The 22,998-nt window shown below is 43.8% G+C and overlaps 1 protein-coding gene across 3 annotated transcripts; it reads left to right on the top strand.

The window, feature by feature from the left end:
• Nucleotides 1–3,560: 3,560 nt before the first annotated feature.
• znf280d (zinc finger protein 280D) lies at nt 3,561–21,748 on the top strand. Of its 3 annotated transcripts, none has more exons than XM_036544158.1 (20): nt 3,561–3,636; nt 4,678–4,844; nt 5,133–5,470; nt 6,340–6,439; nt 7,017–7,307; nt 7,411–7,494; nt 7,803–7,894; nt 8,085–8,305; nt 10,121–10,278; nt 10,635–10,735; nt 10,844–10,990; nt 12,046–12,180; nt 12,329–12,573; nt 12,897–13,037; nt 13,140–13,202; nt 13,836–13,954; nt 14,067–14,097; nt 19,916–19,955; nt 20,050–20,102; nt 20,187–21,748. In XM_036544158.1, the coding sequence occupies exons 2-20, from the start codon at nt 4,685–4,687 to the stop codon at nt 20,716–20,718; spliced, it is 3,051 nt and encodes a 1,016-aa protein (XP_036400051.1). In that variant the 5' UTR covers nt 3,561–3,636; nt 4,678–4,684; the 3' UTR covers nt 20,719–21,748. The 3 variants fall into 3 exon arrangements, with proteins under 3 accessions (XP_036400051.1, XP_036400050.1, XP_036400049.1); XM_036544157.1 differs by having other exon boundaries at nt 5,115–5,470; nt 7,414–7,494; XM_036544156.1 differs by having other exon boundaries at nt 5,115–5,470.
• Nucleotides 21,749–22,998: the final 1,250 nt, after the last annotated feature.

Raw genomic sequence — 22,998 nt, 5'->3', positions numbered from 1 at the left:
ATTTTTTTGCACCCCTCTGTATTTTCTCCGGGCACCGAGCCTGCGCCAGATACCATAGATGCAAGCTTCGTCAGAAAGGGCAGGTTTGACTACCTTGTTGCATGGAGAGCAATGGAGCTTGATATATCTCATTTATTATTCATATGCCAATTGTTGCAAAACATATTTCTTGTAGTGACTGGAATTATATATTTTACACGATCCTGTTTGTTCTTCTGCTTCTTTATAAAATCAAGCAGATAACATCTTCACCATCGAGGGCCGTTTTGACATGCATGATTTTCTGTTAACCACCAATGACGACATGGCCGAACTTGAATGCGTTAACACAGAAAATGGCAACAAAGAGTAAAGAAACTTGAATGTGCGTTGAATTACCTTTTTATAATAACATAACTAAATACACAGCAATAACATGTTTGTAACAGCTGATGCGTCTGCAGCATACTGCAATTGTCATTTATAGCCTACATCTCTTGACATGTTCTGTATGTTCGAACACAACTGGATATCTAGCGGGTTCAAATAGCTGACAAGTTAGCTAGCTATTTAGCCGACCAGCTAAGTGACACCCTTGATAAACCATTATGAGTAATATCATAACCAAATATGAAAATGTATTAGTGTGCTTAGTGGCCATTTATTTACTTCTCCGGGGTCGCATTTCAACTCAAACGCACTGGTATCGCCTTCACAGAACGGGGTGGCAGCAGGTTACTGCGGGTATACGCTATTACCACTAGATGGAGATTTTTGGTGATCTACGAGATGGCTGACTCGAAGTGGCCAGACCAAGTGGCTGATTCTGACACCTATTGAGAATGAATGAATGAACATTGTCGTTGCGGCAGCGTTTGTTAATTTCGAGACTCTCGAAGGGTAATTACGTATTCTGCGGTTGTTCTTAATTCATCTTGAAAGTTCAGCTGACTATTTACTCCAACTGCACATCAACGCAGACATGGTAGCTACACTGCTGAAAGGTTGTGATGAAGAGCATTTGATCATACCAAGTTTAATGTAAACTATTGAAGTTGTTGCCTTTATGAAATACTCAATTCAAAAGGGCATTATATTCCGAATTAAAATTTATTGTCATGAACATTACTGTCTTTATTTTTGGCAATTGTCTTTGCCCAGAGTAACACACAAGAACATAATGTCAAGATACATATCACAGGAACAAGAGGAGCACAGGTATTGAACAGCCTGAAACTCCAAGGCTCCAAACTGAAGCACCAAGCAAAAAATAAATAAATAAATAAAACAGTAATAAAATATAACTATACAATAGTAACAGCAATTGTATTAGCATATGCTGTATGTACTGTCCTACTGTTAATCCTGAGGAGCAATTTACATGCATCATACTAACATATAGTGCGTAATAATCTTTACCTACAACAATGTCACCTTGCATATATGTACATATATACTCTGTGTATGAATTTATATACTTGAGAGATTTTGGTATCATCTTGGTACCATATTGAATCTTTGGCTGAAGCTTTTAATTGCTGAGAGGGCACCCGGAGAAAGCCTGACACTTGATTGATTTCTGCTGTGTACATGGTTACCCTGTATGAATGCAGACAGTTCATTCACTTCAACAGTTTCCATGCAGGTCTTACTGGAATCATGTAAGGACTCGGTGTGCTCCGCCTCCCCTGTAGTATATGGTCTCTGGTGAGATTTCTACCTCTTTGGTTTTGATTGTCTGAATTTTCAATATAAGATCAGTAATTGTAATTGTCACTGGTGACTGGTTTTCAATAAATGCAAATAGGGCCCCTAATTTTTTTATATGGTGGTCTGAATATGTTGCAAAATGCTGTGTTCTGGTGACTTCTTATATATGTTTTAAATAAAGATAAAGAAAATAAATCAACCTTATGTTGTACTCTAAAGCATGGCAATAAATATGTGCCACACAGTGAAAATGTAACTAACAATAGATGAAGTAATTCACTGGGGTTCTGACATCAGTTTCAGAATTTAAGGTTCAAGACAGAATCTTATTGAAAACCTCTTTTTGGCTTGTGACATGCCTGCTTTGAGGTGAATTAGCTTGCAGTATTTTGTAGAGCAATACTGGGGTAAAATTCCACCAGAGTCCTTCTTTATGATTCCTGACATGTACAATCCCTGTGGCCAGTTCGGCTGTCTCTGGAACAAAATGAAAAAAAGGTCAAAATGGAAATGCTTTGAAATATGACATTTTTAATCATGATGTGGTATGCATGTGCTGGGTAATTTCCATCCCACTGCAGCATCTGGAGAGGCTGTGGAGACGTTTTATGTCTGCACACCCAGATCTAATGATAACAGAACATAAAATAATAGAAACATGCTGATATTAGTGCACCACATAATTGGACACAGACCTCAGAGTAGCTGACGGAGACAAAATTAGCTTTAAATATTTGATTTGATTAGTGAATTTTAATGTTACCGTTCTGGCATACGTGTAAACGTCTTATAACTAATAGGTAATGTTTGAATTTACCATCCTCTTTACAGAAACAAACTTGTGAAATAAAACTGACTGCCAGAATTCTGTGAGTTTAATTTCACAACTTTTCAACTGTGCTTAGTTCACTTAATGATTACCTGCAGTGCAGAGTCCCTGGAGATTGCATACAGGTATGATTGACAGTATACCAACCACCTGTGTGTTGACTGTTGCTTTCACAAATTAACTGCTGTGACGACTGGAGGCACTGACAGACTGTTGGTCTATCTGTTGAAGACACTACCTTTTTGGAAGCTATTCATAAACAACATCTGGAGAACACAAGGCAGCTAGAGGGTAATATGACCTCATGTCTACAGTTTGGTGTCCTTTCAAGATGAACTTGAAATGAGCTAAGCATTTGCTTTCATACTGCACACATCACAAACATACCAAGTTCAGTTCCAAGTTTCCAAACCCAGTCCTCGACTGTATTAGATAATTTGCACCCTGGGGTGATTACATCATTGTCAGAGGTTTCACACATTCAAAGAAGGGACAGAACCACACTTAGCCTACATTTGAGCCAAATGAACAATGTGTGAAAGTAACCTTAAAGAGTAAAGTACACATCCCTTGTAAAAACGTTATAAGAAACGTGTATGAGTTACTCAATATTTTTTTTAAAGAAATTCATTAAGATTTTTTCTTTTCAGAATATGATTGCTGTACTTCAGTCTTTTAAATCTTCATTTTATTCTTTTTGGTTAGGACACAGCGCTTCTTGCTTTGGGTAGCGAAGTAGGCTACCACTGTAAAAAAAATAATATAAAACAGTTAACTGTACTTCTTATGCAATATAGCACACAGAAATATGTTAAATATTAGATATGTGCATTACATTTCACCTAATGTATTAATCTAACTGCTTTTGGCACAGATGAAAACCACTAATTTTCGAGATGGAAACGGACGTTCGTTGTCGCCTGCGCACTCCGAAACCTCAAGACGGAAGGAAGAGGAGGAGTATGGGCTCTAATGATATTAGAACATCTCTGTGCCTGCGCCGAAACGAAAAAAAAAAATACCCAGCATTCACTCGGCCCCTGTCGTAAACTCCCAGCGAGCAATCCTGGCGGCGCCGAAATAATGCATTTCGTCTGATTAATTCTACGCAAGAACGGGTAATCGAGCATTTTACTTCGGTTCACATTTCTGCATATGCTCTGTATGATCATGCTGCACTGTCGTGTTGAACTGAGGTAGAGCAACGGGTCAAATCACAGTCGGAATACTGTCTGGCTCCTGCAGTTGTTGCGCCGGACGCCATGTTTGCTTGCTAGGTAGCTAATGAATGCCTGTTTGGTTATTCACGTTAATACATTTTAGCTGAATTGTTATATTGCGTGGGCTAGGTCTTGGAGGCCGTCAGGGACGTCCACGATAATGATTTTTGATAACGAGACACGCATTGAAGTGTCGCTGCAGTATTTCCCTGGGGTGTACAAACAAGCATCTGAATGCTTCTGTTAACAAAAGGTGCAGAATGGTAAGGGGCGGCCATTAGCAATCTGGCGATCAGACTAGTTAGGTTAGTGAGCTAGCTAACTGTACACTTAACTTAATCGTTCACTGGCGAGATAGATAGTTTGACTGCGAACCAGCTGGTTAGCGTACTTGGCAAAGCTGTACGACTCGGCTAAAATATTCAGTTCATTATTGTCTTCAGTGATGTTCACCAACAACCCATCAGTTTATATGCTAACCGTGCTACCAAACTAGCTGTACTGATTTTGTTGTCTGTGAGAAAGCACTAGAAACATTGGGATGTTTGATCGTCTTTGACCTATGTTGCTTGGTAGCTAGAATAACTTAATTCTGTGAAATTGTCGTCAGTTAACAAGTTACCTACAGTAATCGTGCCCTAATTCAAAAAATCGGACGACTGGCAACAGTGGAATCCCCTTTGTGTTCATGTCAGTGAAAGGAAGACTAGTTCTCATGCTTTAAAGGACCCTCCAGCGAAATCCTCTGTACTGTAATGTAAGTGTGCAGTAACATATTGACAACGAGGCCTTGCATTATTTGATACATATTGTATCAATTTTGGGAGGTACTACATTAATTGACGTCTTCTCAATTCTAGTTTTAGTCTAAGGATAAGTTGTCATGCTGAAAGGCACAGTGGACTTATATAACTGACATTAGTTTTTAATTATTCCCAGTTGCAAAATGTCTGAGCTTTTTATGGAATGTGAGGAGGAGGAGCTGGAGCCCTGGCAGAGGAGGATTCCGGAAATTAATTTGGTGGACGATGATGACGACGACGATGACGAACCCATTTTTGTTGGGGAAATCCGTAGCTCCAAAGTGACGACAAACACCAGGCCAAGTATGTCTACCCTTAATGTGTTATAGTTAGTGTTTTAGCTAATATTCAAGTTCAAAGGTTTATTTGTCACATGCCAAGGTACAACGTACAGTAAGCAGTGAAATTTTGTGTCGTATCACCCCTAGTGCTTAGCATGTTTGGTTTTTGATGAGGGCTTCAGAGGGAAGGGACCCTTCAGGAAAGGTGCATTTTTAAGTGTAGATTTATGTGTCAGGGTGATTGAGAGATTTCAGGATCTGATCTGCTCTCCTTCTGGGATGATGTGTTAAGTACAAACCGCGTGCCAAGGTCCTGCTCCGGCCGTGAAACCCGTCAACCAGCGCCAGACCCCGCCCGCGGCCACCCGGAGCATCATGCCCGTTTCGCCTTTGGTGCGAGCTGGCGGCGGGGCCACAGTGACAGCGCAGCAGAGGGCCCCGCAGGTCCCGGCGACGCCGCAGCCTGTCCCCTCCTGCGGCCCCGTACCCATAGTGCCTCAGCTCGCCGTCAGGGCGCCGGCGCAGTCCGTCACCAAGTCCTTACTCATCCCCATGGCTCCCCAGCCCGCGTCCCTCACCGCCGTCTCTCAGAGCGCGGCCCACGGCCTGCCCGCACAGCCCCCCCAGCCTATCATCATCAACAACCAGGTAGCCTCTACGCTCGCCTCTCCTCACCCTCTCCTTTAGCCTACTTTGTTTTACCATTCAGTGCTTCAGGTTAGGCAGCAAAGTTGTCAGAGGAGCGTAATTAAGTTGGCTTGGAAATGCCAGCTTATGGTTGGTCTTCCCTTTGAGTTTTCTGCACGTAACTCCTACAGCTTTTAAGCTACACGTGGGAAACTTGGGAAATACCCTCAGCGGGCATATGACTGTTTTACATGCACTTTTTGTGTCAATACCTGGAATGTTTTTTGAGTTACAATTTTACATAAAAAATTTCCCATTGACCAACATGGATAGGGATTTCGGAATCTGAACATTCTATCATGTGCAGCTGATGTCACATCAAGCATGCTACAGCAGCCACAGATACAGACCTTCTCTGAAAGTGTGAGAGGCATGCCACTCATGTATTAGTCTCATGCTGTCAGGCTCCCTTACGAATTCCCATGCCAGATCTGTTCACATATCTTTTAAAAGTATAACATGAGTAGCTGAAAATAGAATTTGCCCCCTAGGTAGTGTATTATTGTTAACTCCCTAACTAGAATTAGTACCCTAACTTGTGGATCTATCCATGAAATGCATATGCATGTCTGCACAGTGAAGTGGTCTCAAATTGAAAACCTCTCTCCAGCCAGCTGACAGAAGTTGGAAACCCTGGAAACTAGTAGCTTTTACCATGCTAGGCTTTTCATGACAGCTTAAAGTTTGTCCTCAAGCATTCCTTTGTAGTTAAGGTTTAGTTTTGTATTTTAAGTAATGAATGATTGAAAAGGAGCAAATGTATGGTGATTCTTAGCTTGCAAGAGCGGGGTTGTCATACTGAAATATTTCATGCCTTCATGGTCACTCAGGGCTATATAGTGGCATCGCCCCCGATATCCAACAACTCCACATTCATTGCTTCTCTGGGGAATCAGTATCCACCTGGAACATCTTTCACTGTGCTTCCAGGTAGGCCCTCTATTGCCCTCTATCTTTTGGTATGGAGATTCTGTAGAATCAGACAAAGAATGACTAGAATGTGTATTTTGAACGTAACAAATGTATTTCCTCTGAGCAACTTCATTTCAAGGGAACATACTCTGACACTTGCATTTAAGATTTTCAAGTCATACATTTACATGTTTTTAGCAGACGCCCTGATGTACGAGATGAGTACATTTAACATAGTCATGAAACTGTTCTCGTTTTCTCAGGAAAAGCAATTTTGGGGCTAGCCCTCTGTTAGGCTGTGTGCCACGTTGCAGTGTTCTTTCTCTGTATTGTAGGCCAGTTATGTTTTTAATAGTTCTGATTAGGGTTTGAACTGCTGCACGGGAAGAAATTTTCACTTTAGAGCATTTAACACTCACAGAAAATGGTGGCATATATTGATAACCAACATTCATTGATTTGTGGCATAACCTTTGATTTATGTAGGTAATCTACGTATACTTATATACTTTACTGGCAAAGCTAGAGCTCCGTTTCTGTGCCGTAAATGTGGATCTTAGGGCTCAGCCCCTGAGCAGTGTCTTTGTCTTTGCAGCGGGACAGCAGCTGCTGCAGCAGGTGACCCCGACGAAGGCCGTGCCTGGGGTGGTCCACAGGCCCCAGGTGCAGCTGATACAGAACAACGTCGTCACCCTGGCCAACGTGCAGACCCCCCCGCAGCCGAAGCAGCCGGGCGCGCAGTTCCAGCCCGCCAAGCTGCAGCCCATCCAGATGAACGCCACCACGCTCCAGCCCATACAGGTGGTGTCCTCCCCCGTGCAGGGCAAGCTCCTCACCCCCGCCGAACCGCAGCCCTCGCCCCTGCTGCAGGTCGTCAGCAATTCGGGTACGTTGTGGTTCGCTGCAGGATTGGGAATTTGCCACCTGTCTGATAACCACGCCCATCAGCAGCGTGCTTGTTCCCAGAATGTCGTGCTTCTTTTTCCCAGCAGGCAGTGGGACGAATGCTGCTAAAAGGGAATCCGCGCCGGACCCGATGAGCAATACCTCCAAAAGGACGAAGCTGGATTCCGGTATGCTGTGTCCCCATTTGCTGTGCATTGAGCTCTTGAGGCAAAGGTTCTTTGAAATGGAAATGTAGCTGAGGCGTCAGTAGTTGGGCATCCTTTATTTATGATACGATAAACATGGGATTTTTTTTGAATGATGTTTCAGCTTATTTGGTCTGGCAGGTGATGTTGTTCTGCCTAACTGAGGGAATTGAAGTTGTAAAAAGGGAGCAATCCATGATTTTTGTGGTCTTTCAATTTTAAAGTAATCTGAACTTTCTCTTGATGAGGCAGATGTATAAAGTAAATGTATGGAACTATCATTTTTGTAGGAGCTTCACAAAATGGGACACCTTTTAGAAAAAAGTGTCCAAGGTGCAATATTCAGTTCAACCTTCCAGGTCCCATGAAAAATCATATGAGGGTAAGTGCTTTCTTTCTCTCTCCTATTGTCTCTTGCAAAGTGTATTGATTTATGTTTTGTGTTTTGCTTATTACTGCCATTTAAATGGCTGCAGGCTTATAATTGAGGATGTGCACTTTATTAGACATTTTGAAGTGGAGTGCATAATTGAACGATAATGTCTGACCTTTTCTTCCTGTTTCTCCTTTAGTACTGCTGCTCTCTTATGATGGACAGTGTCTTCCCCACAACATCCAAGCAATTTAAACCCGCCGCCAAGAACTGGGAAACTGACAAAGGGAAGCTCATCATGCTGGTCACTGAGTTTTACTACGGGAGGCATGAGGGAGACAAGCCGCTGGACCAGGAGCAGAAAACCAACACCACCTTTAAGTGCAACACCTGCCAGAAGGTCCTGAAGAACAACGTCAGGTACCACTTCCACAGGGATCTGGTGGATCATCACACAAAACAGTTCTCTGAAAGTGGGAGCATGGAGTTCATGAGCGGAACTATGTTCCTTTTATCCGTGTGTCACGGTTTTGCTTTACCGTCATATTGAAGTCGTCACCTTGTGGATACTGAGCTAACTTAAAGTAGCTGCTTAACTTTTTACTGTTGCAAGTTTATCAACAGGGCGCAGATGCAAATTTTAATATCGATGTCGATCTGAAGGAAGTGGGAGGCTTCCTGTGCTGAATTGGGTTGAAAGCTTCAGTAGCTCTTATTTGCTTATTTGCTTAATGCTATCTAAACTACCAGTGGTATCAGCCAGATAGAACACCCATGTGATGAGGTCCCACTCAGTGATGTGATAATGGGAAGAGGCCTGTTCCAGAGTAGACAGGGAGTTGAGCGAGGCTGTTCTGAGAGCAGCTAAGCCCTTTGACCGAAGGCGGCTTTAAAGTAGAGTCCGACTCTGTCCATAGAGAGTGGTTAGGGACAAAGGCAGGAGAGGATATGCAAAATGGCGCAGGCTCCGCGCTGCGCGCACAGATGGATGGCGCTCTCAGCCCAAATTCCCATTTGGGGCCGGCGATGACTAATGGCGGGTAGTTTAGGTGGTGGAAGAGCTGTTACTTTGATTGAATAACTTTACGCCGGAGCCCTGTAGAAAAAGGGCTTCCGTAAGCTGTTTTAATGGCCAGGCGTGTTTGTTTTGAGCGCCGCGCCTGACAGCCGGGGTCACAGTTCCCTCGCATAAAAGTCTCCATTAGGGGAGCTGAAGTAGCAGAATGTGAGGAGTGAAAAATGGGGGGTGCCCGGCGGGGGTCAGCTCAGACAGGCAGGGCCGGCGGGGGGGGGACTCGCACCAACCGCGGCAGGACGAGCTATGCGCCACGCAAAACAAAAAGCTTTGCGTAATTGCAGGTATTATAATGGCTATTATGCTAGCTTAGAAAGTGAGGTGCAAGGAGAATGGGCGCTAATTTATCTTGTTTTAAGAGCCGCTGGGAGCCGACGCACAGCGCCGGAGTGCTCACAGGCCGTGCTCCACAGAAGGCTGTTACTCTGTGCGTCAGGCTCATTAATTACACTTTATTTCTCTTCTCCCAAATAGGGGTGAAAGTTGAATGTCTTGTTTTTTTGTTCTCTTTGGGGAACAAAAAATGTTAGATGAGGTAGGACTGATTAACGATTTACCCAAAAAAAAAAAATTGAAATATTGGGGGTATTTGCACTTAGGCCTGAGCTTTAAAATGTTTAAATATACCTGAATTGAATTACCTCATCAGCAAATGCTTGTGGCTCTGTTGTATGTGTGATTTTTATATGCTTATGTAAACACTGCAATCCTGTCAGGTGTGGGAGAATGCGTTTACGTTTTTTTATTCGTTTGCAAGGCATTTGAGATGATCGTTTTAACTCGGACCCTTTTTGTCTATTTTAAGTAAGTTTTTTTGTGTGCTAAAAGAAAACAGGAGGAGGAAAGCGAAAAGAGCAACCCCCCCGCCCACTCCTCGCCGAGCGGTGGATGTGGATGTGGTCTCGCTGTTGGTTTTGCGGGATTTTTCTCATCGCTCTTCACACCGAGGCGTCTCTCGGCGAGAGCGGCGAGAGCGCAGCTGTCGAGCCTGCCTAGCTAACGGCATCTCCGGTGGCGCGGAAGCCCTGCGCTTTTGAATTTTTTTTTTATGTTTGTTTGTTTTTTTTTTCTTTCCATCCTGACAGCTCGGTTATGAAGATGCCTTATCTCTCTCTCTCTCTCTCTCTCTCTCTCTCTCTCTCTCTCGCTGCGCTTCGCAGGTTCATGAACCACATGAAGCACCACTTGGAGCTGGAGAAGCAGAGCAACGAGAGCTGGGACAGCCACACGACCTGCCAGCACTGCTTCCGGCAGTACGCCACCCCCTTCCAGCTGCAGTGCCACATCGAGAGCGCCCACAGCCCATACGAGTCCACCAGTACGGGTCACTCCCCGCCCTGCCGCCGCCGGCAACACCGCCGCGAGCGCCTTCACGCCGCTCTTTTGTAGCAAATCGGCATGAGATTAGAGGCGCACGCGCCGCCTTTGTCGGCTTTTAGCGTTTTTATTTTCGCTGCTCCCTCCCTGGTAAATCCGAAACGCAGAAAATTGTTTCTCGCTGAAATAAAGCGGCGTAATCTTCTTAACGGCAGTATACTGAAAAGCCAATTCCCGCATTCAGTTTTGGAGCAGTGAAAGAAATCTCACGCCAAGGATTCTTTTTTTGTAATTGCTTTCTTTCACACGCTCTCCGTAACTTGTTTCCCCCCCACCCCTTTCTGTATTGTGTTTCAGCCAATTGTAAAATATGTGAATTAGCCTTTGAAACTGAGCAAGTGCTCTTGGAACATATGAAGGACAATCACAAGCCTGGTGAAATGCCTTACATTTGCCAGGTAAACGTCTTCTCTTCTCTACTCTCTGCCTCTCTGTTAGATCTGAACAGGAAGAGGGATGGCAGAGTTGCCGGCCATGTGACTTCTTCCTTTTCTTTCCCCGCCCAGGTGTGCAACTACAGGTCGTCGTTCTTCTCCGACGTGGAGAATCACTTCCGCACCGTGCACGAAAATACTAAAGACCTCCTCTGTCCGTTTTGCCTTAAAGTCCTGAGATGTGGCATCAGGTATATGCAACATTGTATGAGACATCAGGTGAGAAGGGTTAGAGTGTTTGTGTTCGTAACTTGTATTCTCTGACATAATTGGGGTGACCACACTGACTCCTTTTATACTCAGTCAAATCCTGTTCTCAAGGTCTTCCATGTAATTCTAGCTGTTTTTGCCAATTCTAGATGATGCCCAGCTTAAAGCAAGGGAGGCTTTGGTATTCTCTTATTTGAAGTATACACATTCACAGCCCATTGTAATCACAAAAACTGGATTTCAGCCCCATGACAAGAGAGGTATATCAGCCAGTGGACATTCCCCCTGCCTCTACACACAGAACATTTGAGCAATGAGCTCACAGACATGTGATAGTATATACCACAGGGAATGGAGCACACAAGAGATATTATTTTAATGGTTTTTACAATTTAAATCACAGCATTTATAACTACCAGTAGCATGACAATGTTATATAACAAAGGTTTAGCTTAGTTATATGTGATTGAAGAGAGATGTCAGTCTTGCATTAAATGCAATGCATTGGAAGTGCTTCCATTGATGCATCCTGCATCTTCCACACAGCATGTAGTTTTACCCAAAAAACAACCTTTACTCTAAGTGACATTCATTGATTATATTTGTCATCCCAAATTGTGTCCCATATTGATTTCTATCACTAGTATGCCTCCCTGTATCTATAGACGTGCAGGTAAGGAATACCCATTTATTAAGTCATTTTTAGCGTCGCTAGCGCAAAGCAGTGCCTGACATTGTTTTCGCAGGATGTTTCTGGTATATTTGGTGTCTGTAAGATTAATGAAAATGTGGTGTCGTGTGTGTGCTGCTTTGCTGAAAGGTCTGATAGATTCTTTTTTGAAGGGGAAAATTTACTCTGCGAGACAGACACTTTCATGTTGTCTTGGCTTGGGGATTGAAAACCGGATAATTCTGAGTCTGCATAGTTTATTTTGCTGTAGGTGTGAGATTTTATTGCTACTTCTTTTAACCTGTAGAAAAAAAGCTTGAATTGCTGTATGATGTACACATATTAAACTTGCCGTTCTGAATCTTTAAACATTTTTGTCATTATTTTTTTCCAGAAAAAAGGAATTCACAAATGTGGCAAGTGCAGGCTGAATTTCCTGACGTATAGGGCGAAGACGGAACACAGGGTTGAATTCCACAGAACATTTAAAAAACCCAAAACCTTGGAGGGGCTTCCCCCAGGAACCAAGGTTTGGCTCCTCTTCATTCAAGTCACGACGGCTTCCTATTCAGCCTTTTTCAGCTTCACTAGTGATAAAATCACGAAAGATCTATGACTGACGTTCACGGAAGCCAAAATCTGTTTGTAAACGAGTTATCTCTTCTGTTTCCTTTCAGGTGACGATCCGTGCCTCTCTGCAGGGGGGCTCCGCCACTTCCGCCAACGCCCCCAGCAGATCCATCGTCGTTCCCAGCAGCCCCGGCTCCAAACCGCCAGGCAAGCCTCAGTCCAGCACGTCCAAGTCAAAGTCGTCCGCGCAGGGCTCAAGCCCCGGGAAAGCCAGGTCCGTGCAGAACAAGAGGCAGGAACGGCTCAACTCCAAGCTCCAGGAGCGTAGCAATGAGGTGCTGAAGAATGTCAGGTGAGCTCGTGTCGGTGTCAGGCGGCCAGTTTCTGACATTCGCACAAACGCGCCCTGCCTCTCTCAGTATCTGCAAAACTTTGTTCGACCTAGCATGCATGGTTTTGGATCTGCCAAAAATGAACACAAACTGAAGTCGGATTTGGTTTATGCGAGGGGGTGAATTTCTGTGGAAAATATTTTGACCCAGTGGGTTTTGGAAGGATATCAAGGCTTTAAAGGAGGCATTGTGAATATTTGCCAGTATGTCACTGTCAGGCACGACTTGTAAAGACCATGGCGATCTTCCTGTATTCATGGATGTTGCGGTTTTTCTTTCCTAGGAATCACTTTGGAGAGCAGATGTGTGTTGAATGTTGCACAAAAATCACAGACTTCTACACTCACTACCCCGCGGTGCTCAACTGTGGAGCGTGCAAGTATCGGACAAGCTGCAAGAGGTCTTTTGAGAATCATATGATCAGGTCTGAATTTTATTTTAAATACCCGTACAAGTTATTTTTAACTTCCAGTCAGTGTGGCTTTTCCAGTCAGCTTTTAAAAAGGAAACATTCTGTCTTGGCCAGGTTTCACAGTGCTGTCTCCAGGGACAGATACAGAAAGATGAAGAGGCCTCGAGGTAGCTTACGGTATGGGAATTAAAGTGCTCCCGTAACCCACATGTGTTATTTGTGCTTGTCATTTGGAAGCCAGAGACCTTTATGTGAGCTTTATGTGGGCTCTTAGCTGTCTACCATTTCCAGACTTATTTGATTATGGGCAAAATGTCTTACAAATCTGTTGTATTTATTGAAATTGGAGTCATTTTAATTTTGTAAGGGCTCCCGAGTGGCTCAGTTGGAAAAGCGCTTATGTTGAGTGCAGGCTGATGCCTGCAGCACAGGTGCAAAACTGGACGTGTCACCTGCTAGCAGTAACTGGGAGCCCACAGTGAGAGAACAAATTGGCTTAGTTCTGCCAGGGAAAGGGGTGGGATTGTCAGGCAGGACTTTCTGGACTCCCCGCTCACAGAAAAATAACTGCTGCTTGGGTACAAGTGTATGGAAGTATTGCATTTGTCTTACTTTCCCACAATTGAAAAGTTGACATAATGAGACCCGCCTAATGTACAATTATTGAAGCAAGAAAAGTACAAGACAAAATCATTCATTTGGAAGTCTATGTATTTTCCTGAGATGAAGTGGTTTACATTGGTGGTCATTATTATCATAAAGGTACTCAGCATGGTTTTTAAAATTTGAACCGATTCTTTTCTGTTTCAGGAGCATAACACTCGTTTGTCTGAACTGCGACCTCCTGGCTGATGCATCAGGGAGCGACCTCATGAGCAAACACCTAATCGACAGACCAAACCACACCTGTCAGGTCATCATTGAGAAAGGTGTGTGTTGCATGACGGTCTTGAGCCGGCATTTTGGTGTTAGGTCATGGGTTTTCTAGAAAGTTCCACATTTAACAGGAGCTCCATATATGTTGTTTTTTATATCTTCCAGGAATTTGTCCCGATGAACCAACAAAAACCGAGTGAGTTGGGATTTTGTTTCAACCTTAGACTTCTGAAGAATTTATAAGGAATCTCTCACATAGTGTGGTTTATGCCAATATTTTAAAAATCAATTTAAAATTCTTAACAACCAGTAGATTTCGATGTGTATTATTGTTGTAAAGATATTTTGTGAAATTGCTTTTCCATTGTTCTGTTGCCTGAGAGTAGTAGGTGTGTAACTTAAAGCCACGGTGAAACTAAAAAACATAATTTTTTTTTATAAATATTTATAAATATTTAAAAATCATTAATTGAAATTTCAGCACTTCAAAATACTTCAAAATTTAGGCTTTTATCACCACTCTCCACTGACAGCCCTTTTGAATGCAAAAAAAAAAAAATCCATGATTATTGCTGTGACATAGATAGTTGTGACCTAACAGTTGCTTTGGAACCAGCATGAAAAGGAGAACATTGACCTTGACATAACCTGTAACGCGGATGTATCATATTTCCTTAATGCCATTTCCCTATTACGGAACCGGAATTGTTAGCAGTGCATTAGGCACGTCTCACCAGAACGGTTTCTGTACTAGTGTAGGACTGCTGAGTTTAAACGAAAGCAATCCTCGGATACATTCGGCCAACAGCTACACATGAAGACAAGGGCTGTATTTTGCACTATAAGTCCACGGTGCTCCACAGTGAAGTGGGTGCTTATTGGAGGATAGGCACAACTCCACTGAGTGTCATCTGGGCAACTCGCAGGCACCTAATAAATCCAAGGATGTCTGAGAGTGATGAGGTGAGGAAACCCTGGCCAACCACTGTCCTCGGTTAAATAAAGTTGGTTTTTAACTGGGGCAGCACTTGCACTCAAGATGAGCACCTCATCAACTGGGATACTTAGGAGTCGTTGAAAATGAAATATAAAACGATTCAAATATCAATAAATAAAAACAGTTGTGAGACATTTTGACTGTAAACAAATAAGTCTGGAAATGGTAGACAGCTAAGAGCCCACATAAAGCTCACATAAAGGTTTCTGGCTTCCAAATGACAAGCACAAATAACACATGTGGGTTATGGGAGCACTTTAATTCCCATACCGTAAGCTACCTCGAGGCCTCTTCATCTTTCTGTATCTGTCCCTGGAGACAGCACTGTGAAACCTGGCCAAGACAGAATGTTTCCTTTTTAAAAGCTGACTGGAAAAGCCACACTGACTGGAAGTTAAAAATAACTTGTACGGGTATTTAAAATAAAATTCAGACCTGATCGTATGATTCTCAAAAGACCTCTTGCAGCTTGTCCGATACTTGCACGCTCCACAGTTGAGCACCGCGTGGTAGTGAGTGTAGAAGTCTGTGATATACTAATAAAGAATAAAAGCCCAGGTGAGACAATTTGTAAGCAAGTCAGCCAATCAACAAATAAGCAAGAACAATCCCATTACTGACACAATGTTACATGCATCAGTGGTTACAGCAGCCACAGAGGGGAAACAGCAGGCCAGAGTGTCTAAAGCCACTAGATCTCAAATAGAGGCAGGCACAAGTGTCAGTAATGATGGATTTCTGCTCATTTATTGATCATCTGAAAGGCATCATAGCTTGTCTCACCTTTTGCCTCTGAATTAGTATATTCAGTATAGAATTAGTATATATCAGTCCATGTAACCTTCTGTCTGAAACGGTACACTTTTTTTACCTGAGCACTTTTCACACTGTCATGCAAGTTGATGAAATGTTTGTTTTCGTTGCAGCGCTTTTGTTGCCGTTTGACTTTTTGTTGCAGCATGCGGACAGCGTTGTTCTCTACTCCGATTATTCAGCCATACACCTGCAGACAACTTCATTTGTAAATCTTTGACTCGGCACAATTTCCTTTCAGTCTTTGATCAGTGTTTTGGACAAAGAATGACTCCTGGAGTTAACGAAAGACAGAAGAGGGAAAAAAAGGTATGGTACTCCAAAGAGAATTTGAGGGAATGCAAAAAAAAAAAGCGACAGACTGTCTGCTGTTGGACGGTGAAAGCAAGCACACTCCGTCCCCATGGTTCCCTAACCACGTCGGCCCCTCTGACACAGGGGTGGCTGCACCCGTGAAAGTTAGAACTCTAAGAAGAGGAGGAGGAGAAATCCTCCAGAGGACGATGAAGAGCCAGATTTGGCCAGAAGTTGTCCACAGTGCACCTCAAGACCTCACCTGGATGCCACGCAGTCCTACCCTCCTCTTCGGTTGTTTCAGCTGTTTTTTACCTCCTCTGTGGTCAGCAGGATTGTGGCAAACACTAATGACTATGCTCTGCAAAGGACTGCAGTGACGAAGAAGTACCCATGGACTCCACTCAGCGTAAATGAGTTTGACTCATTTATTTCCCTGCTGGTGTATGTGGGCATCGCCGGAGTGAAAACTATTTTTGACCACTGGAGCACAGCCAGGACCCGCAGCTTGCTGTTCCTCAGCCCTCTTATGTCCAAGCACAGGTTTGAGGCCGTTTCTGGGACCTTCAAGAAGATGAGACGAACAGCAAGAAGGAGGGGACAGTAGGGTGTGACCGGCTGTTCAAGACCAAGCACTTCCTGCTTCCCTCTGAGTCTCAGGCCCTGTTCACACCTAGCGTTAACATGCGTCCTGGGTGATCCGATCACAAGTGGACAGCGCCAAGTACAGGTGTGAATGCACAGTCGCATTGAGGACACATTGAGATCCGATTGCTCAGACCACATTCGGAGGTGGTCTGGGCCGCATATGGCCACATTCATTTAGCAGTGTGGACGCAAATGTGTCTTGGGCCACATTGAAGGACTGCCTACTCAACTGCGTAAGCACGAACTCATTCGCGCGCTAACGGTGTCATATTAAAGTGCGACAAGTTGGTTCTCAAATCACATAAGCTGCCTTTAACCTCCTGCCCATAAACAATATTTTCTTCCGAAATTTCTTTGCAAGGGAAGAAAGGTTGCAACCTTTGCAACCTCACAGGAACAAGACTCAGCTATGACACAGTCAAGGTGATGGACGTTCCTTTCTTGGGTAATGGGTGCTAGGTTTTTATTGGCAGTTTCTGCGCAAGCCCCCCTTTTCCATAGACTACCACAAAGTGAACACAGATGCCCAAGGGTCAGTTGAGTGTGAAGAACAAGGCCAGAGTCGTGCCAGAGTAAAAGCAATGCCAAAGAAGCCAGAGATGAGCGCCCCCCTGCTGGATGTAGAAGGGGGCCGTTCTGTCAGTCAAGTGGAGGGATTTGGAAGAGAGATGATGATGGATTCCACCGAGCATATGGGGGGGGCGACAGCATCAACAAGATGCTGAAGAGAGAAAAGGGGCACTGGAATATGAAAACCACCCCTACCTCAGCATGTGTGAAGGAGCACAACAGGCATATGGGAAGGGTGCATCTTTCACATGCCCTGATGGGCCACCACAAAATCCTTCACAAGATGAGAAAATGGTATGAAATTTCGCTCTCTGGTGGCTGTTGCCTCTTTGAACGCCTGAATCCTGCACCCGCAATTGGCCAGCTGAACAGGAAGAGCCGCAGACACGGAGGGCCTTCTGGGAGGGATGACTGTTTGCGCTGGCCGACCTGGGAAAGAAGACGCACCTGCTCCACAGTAGGAAGAGGGCTGCATGCTGGCCCACTGGTCTCACCATGTCACATGTGGGACGTGTCCTTGGCAAACCAGAGCAATGGGACCACACCCATCTACTGCACAAAGGGTAACTGTTTCTGCCAGTGGCACGCTGCAAAGAAGAAAGTAATTGTAAATGAGACGTTGATTGTAATTACTTTTGTGTTTTGCAACTGCTTGTAAAAAGTTCTAATTTTTTTGTTTACTAGAATGAAGTGGATCTGTGTTTGCGCTGTGCCTCCTGTCAGTATCTATCAAACAGGGAAGCTAATGATCCCTTGTGTGTCACTTTTTCTCTTCCTAGGTCTGTGTGTGTGTGTCTGTGTGTGTGTGTGTGTGTGTCTGTGTCAGCTCCCCCTCCCCCATTGTTCACACTGCTGACAGAACCCCCACATCTCCATGGCAACCAAGTACTCAAACACTTCAAAGGACAGTCAAAGCCCTGCAGAAAGGCCTGCTCGGAGACTTTCCTAGGCTGTCAGACCAGATAGCAACAGGAATGGGAAAAATGTATGGTAGCATTTAGACAGTTTGAAGAGGCCACCTGTCCTCCATGTACAAAATTATAACTGATAACTTTTTCACTGTTCTTTGCTGCATGTGCTACATTTTTTGTACAGATACTGTTGGAATGCTGTTGGACATGTTGTTTTTTTTTCCCAATTTTTTAACCAAATTTTGATGTGTTCTGTCAAAACTGAAGCTCAAATAAACCATAAAATGATTGTACATTATTTATTGTAGCACGGCCTGTAGAAGTGATTCTGATTGATTCTTCACACATGTCAACTGATCAACTGACAAGATCATCCAAATGCTCCCCATATTTCTGAAGCTATAAGGTGCTAGATTTGGGTATTTTTGCACCGGGAGGAGTTCTGAAAAAGACATGCAGAGTTGATTAATTCATTCTCCTGCCATCCTCCACATAACACATCTACACCGTGATTACATTTGCTGTCTGCTGTGTTTTTTTAAAAATCCATTGATAGGCACTCATAAAGGAATTGCCAATAACTCCTTGATTCATCGTCAGTTCTCCGACAGCGAAATTTCTCTAACGCATATTTTAGATTTCAAGGCGGCGGCGCGGGGAAGCAAAAATAAACGTCGCCCTAGCCTAATTCTAGGAATTGCTGTTTGATTAAACACTTGTGTGCTTTCCAACTCCCCCAACCCATGCATTGTTTTAAAAGCGTAATTTATTCTGAGTAATCGCAACCATACATTTCTTTTCATCTGTAAAATTGGGACGCGTTTAAAGTGGATTCCAAAGACCTGCAGAGATGAAGCTCAGAGCGTTGGCCTTAATTAATGCAGAGAAAGGGATGCTTAATAAAGAATTGACAACAAAGGTCATGCCAAGCATCTGCAGAGCTTATATAAGGGTCATGTTTGTGTTGGAATGGCAACAGAAGATTAACTGCTGTTTGGTATCATTTCTCTTGGCATGATCCACTGGAGATCTAAAGTCCAAATGTTAAAAAAGAGCTAATATTCCTTTTTTATGAGGAGGGTTTTAGCTAGGACATTTTCTACTCAGAGTTGAGGGTGTAAAAAAATTAGCTCTATCTGGTTCATGTGCTTGGTGCATCTGTTCATTATTTGAAAAGCCAACTGCATGACTGCTATATCCGACCATTTTGTAGTAAATTTTTTGATTGGCCATGGGCAGATGAATAGGTTTAAATGTTAACCGTGATGACATAATTTTAAGCCTGCACGGTTTACCTTACTTCAGGTAATAAAAATATGCTGTACATATGTCGTAAAATGATCCTGAATAGGGATTGGTCTAATCATTGCATTCAAAGAGCCATTGGAGTGAATTAGCTAGTAAATCACATCTACATTCGTATAGTAGACACTTTCATCCATCCAGAGTGACTAACCTATCTTACAGTTTTCACCTAATCCATTTATGTGGCTGGATATTTAAAATACAGGTTTATAGTAAAATGAATATGAGTTGCACTATTTGTGTTTTACTTGTCCATGGCACCCCAATGTGGATTATATGTTGGAACGCTTCAATACTTTCGTCAAATAATTTTGAGTTCCCCTTTGATACGCAAGGTACCTTGGAACATGTGGTATCTGTTTTGCGATTACTATCTTGATAGGTCAGATTGATCAAATGTTTTGTTTTGGGGAAGTGACATTGAGTTGGGAGTGTGGTAGCAGGTATTGTGGATTTACTTGCTTGTTGTCTTACAGGCTGGGGAATGAAGCCTCTGCAGGGGACACCGACTCTAAGGTTTGTCTGTTTGATTTGTTGATCTCTTAACAGTAACTCAGGTGTTAAATAAAACAATGTGTAATTCTTTTCTCTTGGTGTGACGCTTTAACAGGGAGGCGAAACTCACTCTCGGAGTGAAGATTTGGACCCTGCAGATACCGGCAGGTAATTGGATAGGAGACCTGCACATGCGTTTAGGTGTCAGTGTATTTTGGTGGTTTGTTGATTTTTATCCGTTTCTTGGTTTAGAAGCAAAGATGACCCTCCGAAGGATTCTCAGTCCAAGTCAACCGCTCAAAGTGCTGAGGACATTTTGGCAGCCAAGGATTCAAAAACTGCTTCTGAGGGGACTGAAAGAAGTGACACTCAGCAGGGAGCCCATGCAAACACGAATGACGGGGACTCGCCTCAGAGCAAAGTGGGAGAGCTGTCAGGACCAGAGGCAGGACCAGAGGCCCCAGAGCAGGCCGGGAAGGAGGGGCCCGGGACCCCTTCCAGCCCCACCGGCCCCAGGGATGACGGAGAGGCGGCCGGCAAGCCTGGGGACGACGTGCCCTTCGAGGACTTCCTGAGAAAAGCAGACAAGCGTGAGTCCGCATGCGCGGACGCGGACGCCGGCGAGCAGGGCAGCGTCCACCTGGAGCCCCTCACCCCGTCGAAGGTTCTAGAACACGAAGCCACAGAGATCCTGCAGAAGGGCAGTAGCCCACCGCCCGATGGCGGCACCAGCGATCCGAGCAGCCCCTCCGGTCCCGACAAAGCAGAAGAGCCCACAGCCTGACGGCGGACGCAAACGCAGGCGCCCGAGACTGACATTTCCCCTTGCTGCACTCCCAGTCATGTACTATGGGAGGGGACATTTTCTATGAAGCTCTATATTATGTCTCAGAACAATGTTCTGGAAGTAAGTCAAATCTTTGGCTGAACAGAGGGTGCATAAATAAATGTGTGTGTCAAAATGAACTTTGTATATACGGTTTTAATACACTCCTGTATAGGGCTGTACTCCTGCCAGGCCTCAAGCTAAAAAGTAAACCTTCAATAGAAGATGGACCATTCAGTTGAATACTGTTTTTGTGCATGTGTTCTGATTGTGTATACAGAATCACTGCTTTTGTTCTTGTTTTAAGTATGTGTGTGGTATGGACCTAGGAAGATGACTCAAAATAAAAGTTACGATCCCTTCGGCAAGTATTAATATGCTTTATAGCTGGCATGTTATTCCAAAAGGCAGCTACTTTAGGCACAGTGTGTGTTGCAATAAGTGTAATTTTGGCATGTAGCTAAGGATACATGTAAATGCTCCATATTATCTTTGTGTAGCCACAGCAGAGATGACAACCGATGAAATACCCTGACCTTAATATATTTTCTCCTTTTTTTTTGCTGATAGATGTAGTTTTCATATGCCGATTTTGGTACCTTGCATTAACAGTTCATGGTTGCGTTATGCCTCTTTCAGTATTCTGTTCTCCTAGACTTTGTATTTGTCTTTCTTTAACTTGCATTGAGTGGCAGAGAGCCAAAAGGCTTCGGAGTGAAAGGTAAGGCACTCGGTCAGTCACGGCTGCTTTTACGGCCTGTGAATAAACGTTTGGGTGATCCTTCCTGACAGCTGTTGTGTAGATGATTCTTTTGAACGGTTCAGTTTACCGAATCAACCCAACTTACTGTGTTCGTTTTATCCAGTGTCCATATCATGTCGGAAGTCCATTACAATGTCTGTTCTCATAGCGTCCATTTGCTGGATTGTGTCATGTTTGTGAACAAGGTTAACATACACTATATGGACAAAAGTATTCGGACGCCTGACCATTACATTGTAATGACATTGTATTCAAATACATATACTTTAATATGGAGTTGGTCCCCCTTTTGCAGCTATAACAGCTTTCACTCTTCTTGGAAGGCTTTCCACAAGATTTTTGAGTGTTTCTGTGGGTATTTGTGCCCATTCATTCTGTAGAGCATTTATGAGGTCAGGCACTGATGTTGGACGAGAAGGCCTGACTCGCAATCTCCGTTCCAGTTCATCCCAAAGGTGCTTGATGGGGTTGGGGTCAGGGCTCTGTGCGGGCCAGTCAAGTTCTTCCACCCCGAACTCATCAAACTATGTCTTTATAGTCCGTGCTTTGTGCACTGGGGCAGTCATGTTAGAATAGAAAAGGGCCTTCCCCAAACTGTTGCCACAAAGTTGGAAGCATAGCATTGTCCAAAATGTCTTGGTATGCTGAAGCATTAAGATTGCCCTTCACTGGAGATAAGGGGCCTAGCCTGAAAAACAGGTGTGGCCAAATACTTTTGTCCATATAGTGTATTTCAGAGCTCTGAGAAATGAGCCTTGAGCCTTGAAATGAGTTTGGTTTTGTATTTTTCATTACAGAGCTGGATCAGTGGTGGCAGTCATTGAGTTTTGTTTTCTGAATAGCAGGTTTTGAGTTTTTCTCTCACCATGTCAGTCCGGGTGATGTTTCATGTGTCATTTGCCATTCCCCATGACAGATGCCAGTGGGGTCAAGGGGTCCTCCTTACCTGCTGAAGAAGCAGCCCCATTTGTGTTCATTCCCTTTCTTCTGCAGATCTTGAACCCAACACCGTTTGCATGGTTTAACGGACTGGCGGCCTCACCCTGTAAGCCTGAAGCAGAAGTGTCCGTTGTGTACAGCCAAGTCAACCAAAGTGTTATGCAGTAAAATAAAAACAAAAAACAAATGTGAACAGTACAAATGCTCTGCTCTAACGTCAGATCTGTAAATCCCCTCTCGTCGAGGTTGTTTTCTGGTTGAAGTGAAATGTAGAACACATCTGCTTTGAGGCACTGTACAGATTGTTCCATTGATAAGGTTACCGTGTCAAGAAGGAATAAAGACCTGGGAGTCAATTAAGCTTCAAAGTGTTCCTTTTTCCAGCAAAGTCCATCTGATTTCAGTGCCTGGGAGCTACAATGATGCTAATGCATCTAATTACGCCAAATGGAGTTCTGCTTTTTGTCGAGGTTTATTTGCTATTAGGATTTCTGCGGAGGCAATCGCACGGGTAATGTTTAGGTAATACATTTGCT

The sequence above is a fragment of the Megalops cyprinoides genome, chromosome 13, assembly GCF_013368585.1.
Source record: "Megalops cyprinoides isolate fMegCyp1 chromosome 13, fMegCyp1.pri, whole genome shotgun sequence".
NCBI classification, from domain to species: domain Eukaryota; kingdom Metazoa; phylum Chordata; class Actinopteri; order Elopiformes; family Megalopidae; genus Megalops; species Megalops cyprinoides.
This window is presented reverse-complemented; position numbering and strand designations above follow the sequence as displayed.

Bases quoted from the DNA above. Each gene is read 5' to 3' on its own strand.
- znf280d (XM_036544156.1), top strand. From the start codon at position 4,685: ATGTCTGAGCTTTTTATGGAATGTGAGGAGGAGGAGCTGGAGCCCTGG. The intron at 6,440-7,016 runs GTAGGCCCTCTA...TTGTCTTTGCAG, and splicing joins ATCTTTCACTGTGCTTCCAG to CGGGACAGCAGCTGCTGCAG. The intron at 13,038-13,139 runs GTCTGAATTTTA...TGTCTTGGCCAG, and splicing joins TTTGAGAATCATATGATCAG to GTTTCACAGTGCTGTCTCCA.